The sequence below is a fragment of the Sinocyclocheilus grahami genome, unplaced genomic scaffold (genome assembly GCF_001515645.1).
Source record: "Sinocyclocheilus grahami isolate Dianchi unplaced genomic scaffold, SAMN03320097.WGS_v1.1 scaffold45271.1, whole genome shotgun sequence".
In the NCBI taxonomy this organism is placed as follows: Eukaryota; Metazoa; Chordata; class Actinopteri; order Cypriniformes; family Cyprinidae; genus Sinocyclocheilus; species Sinocyclocheilus grahami.
The window spans coordinates 1-1,086 of NW_015524869.1; the positions used below are offsets into that span (position 1 = coordinate 1).

At 43.5% G+C, this 1,086-nt stretch overlaps 1 protein-coding gene across 1 annotated transcript; it reads left to right on the forward strand.

Moving 5' to 3' along the window:
• Window positions 1-52: 52 nt before the first annotated feature.
• On the forward strand, window positions 53-1,063 carry LOC107580797 (large proline-rich protein BAG6-like; the record flags this gene model as incomplete). The annotated part of the gene is made up of 4 exons (XM_016266435.1): window positions 53-282; window positions 411-482; window positions 662-784; window positions 909-1,063. Coding segments are annotated over 4 exons (580 nt in total), but the record flags the coding sequence as incomplete, so codon positions are not given.
• Between the last annotated feature and the right edge of the window lie 23 nt (window positions 1,064-1,086).

Genomic DNA, 1,086 nt, shown 5'->3' on the forward strand with positions numbered 1-1,086 from the left:
TTTTTTTTTATTTGTGGTTATGAATGATTAAATAATCTTTGCTGTTTTTCAGATGTCGATGGGAAGGTTATTCATCTTGTGGAGCGAGCACCTCCCCAGAGCAGTCAGTCTGGGGGTGGAGGATGCGGAATTTCTGGCTCCTCGGGTACAACGGATGGGGGATCCACCTCCTCTCAGTCCTCCACTTTTCTAGGAACTCCACATGACCGTAATGCCAACAACTACGTAATGTTGGGCACTTTTAACCTGCCTGTGAACATCATGGACCCACAGCAAATACAGGTTGCAGTGCTTTCCTAATGTGAAGAGACACATGTTTGCAATATGTGACCGCTTAACCTCAGATAGCCATTGTAATACATATGTTAGAGGTCTTGTTATTAAAGGAAATTTAAATTTCACCCCTCTAGATGTCAGTGCAGCAGATGCTGGCTGGTGTTGGAGAAATGGGGCGTAATGTCAGAGTGAGCACCAGCACAGGAGTGAGTCATACTTGCGTCCTCTAACTTCACCAACCATACTTACATAATTATGAACATTATAAGCAGTGTACTGAATGTTTGTATTAGAAGCGCTTTTGCTTTGTCTGGTCACAGTCTGTTGTTTAAAATGGAAGGTTATCTCTGGACACATCTACAGTAATTTATTTCCTCTCTCACAGAGCAGTGGCTCTGTGGATGTCCATATCAACGTGGACCAATCAGTGCAGAGCGAGCCCAGGATGAGGCTCCAGCTGGCTGAAAGCTTGCTGCGAGAGACACAGGCTTTAATCCACAGACTTGAGGTGCAGAACAAATATTTACATCCAACAAATAAAACAATCTTTTTGGATTTCTTAATTATATATCAAATGTCATTCGGCTTGATTCGTATTTTCAGGTAAAAGTAACTTTAACTTTTTGTTTCAGGGTCAGTCAAGTGAACCGTCATCTCAGCAAGAGACACCACATCCTCAGCCATCATCATCCTCATTCTTAGCACAGCCAATGGACAGCTCCCCACCTCCACCTTCCTCCTCATCCTCAGCTTCACAGACAGAAGGAGCAACTCACTCTGGACCCAAGTAAGAGAAAATATTAGGGTCTA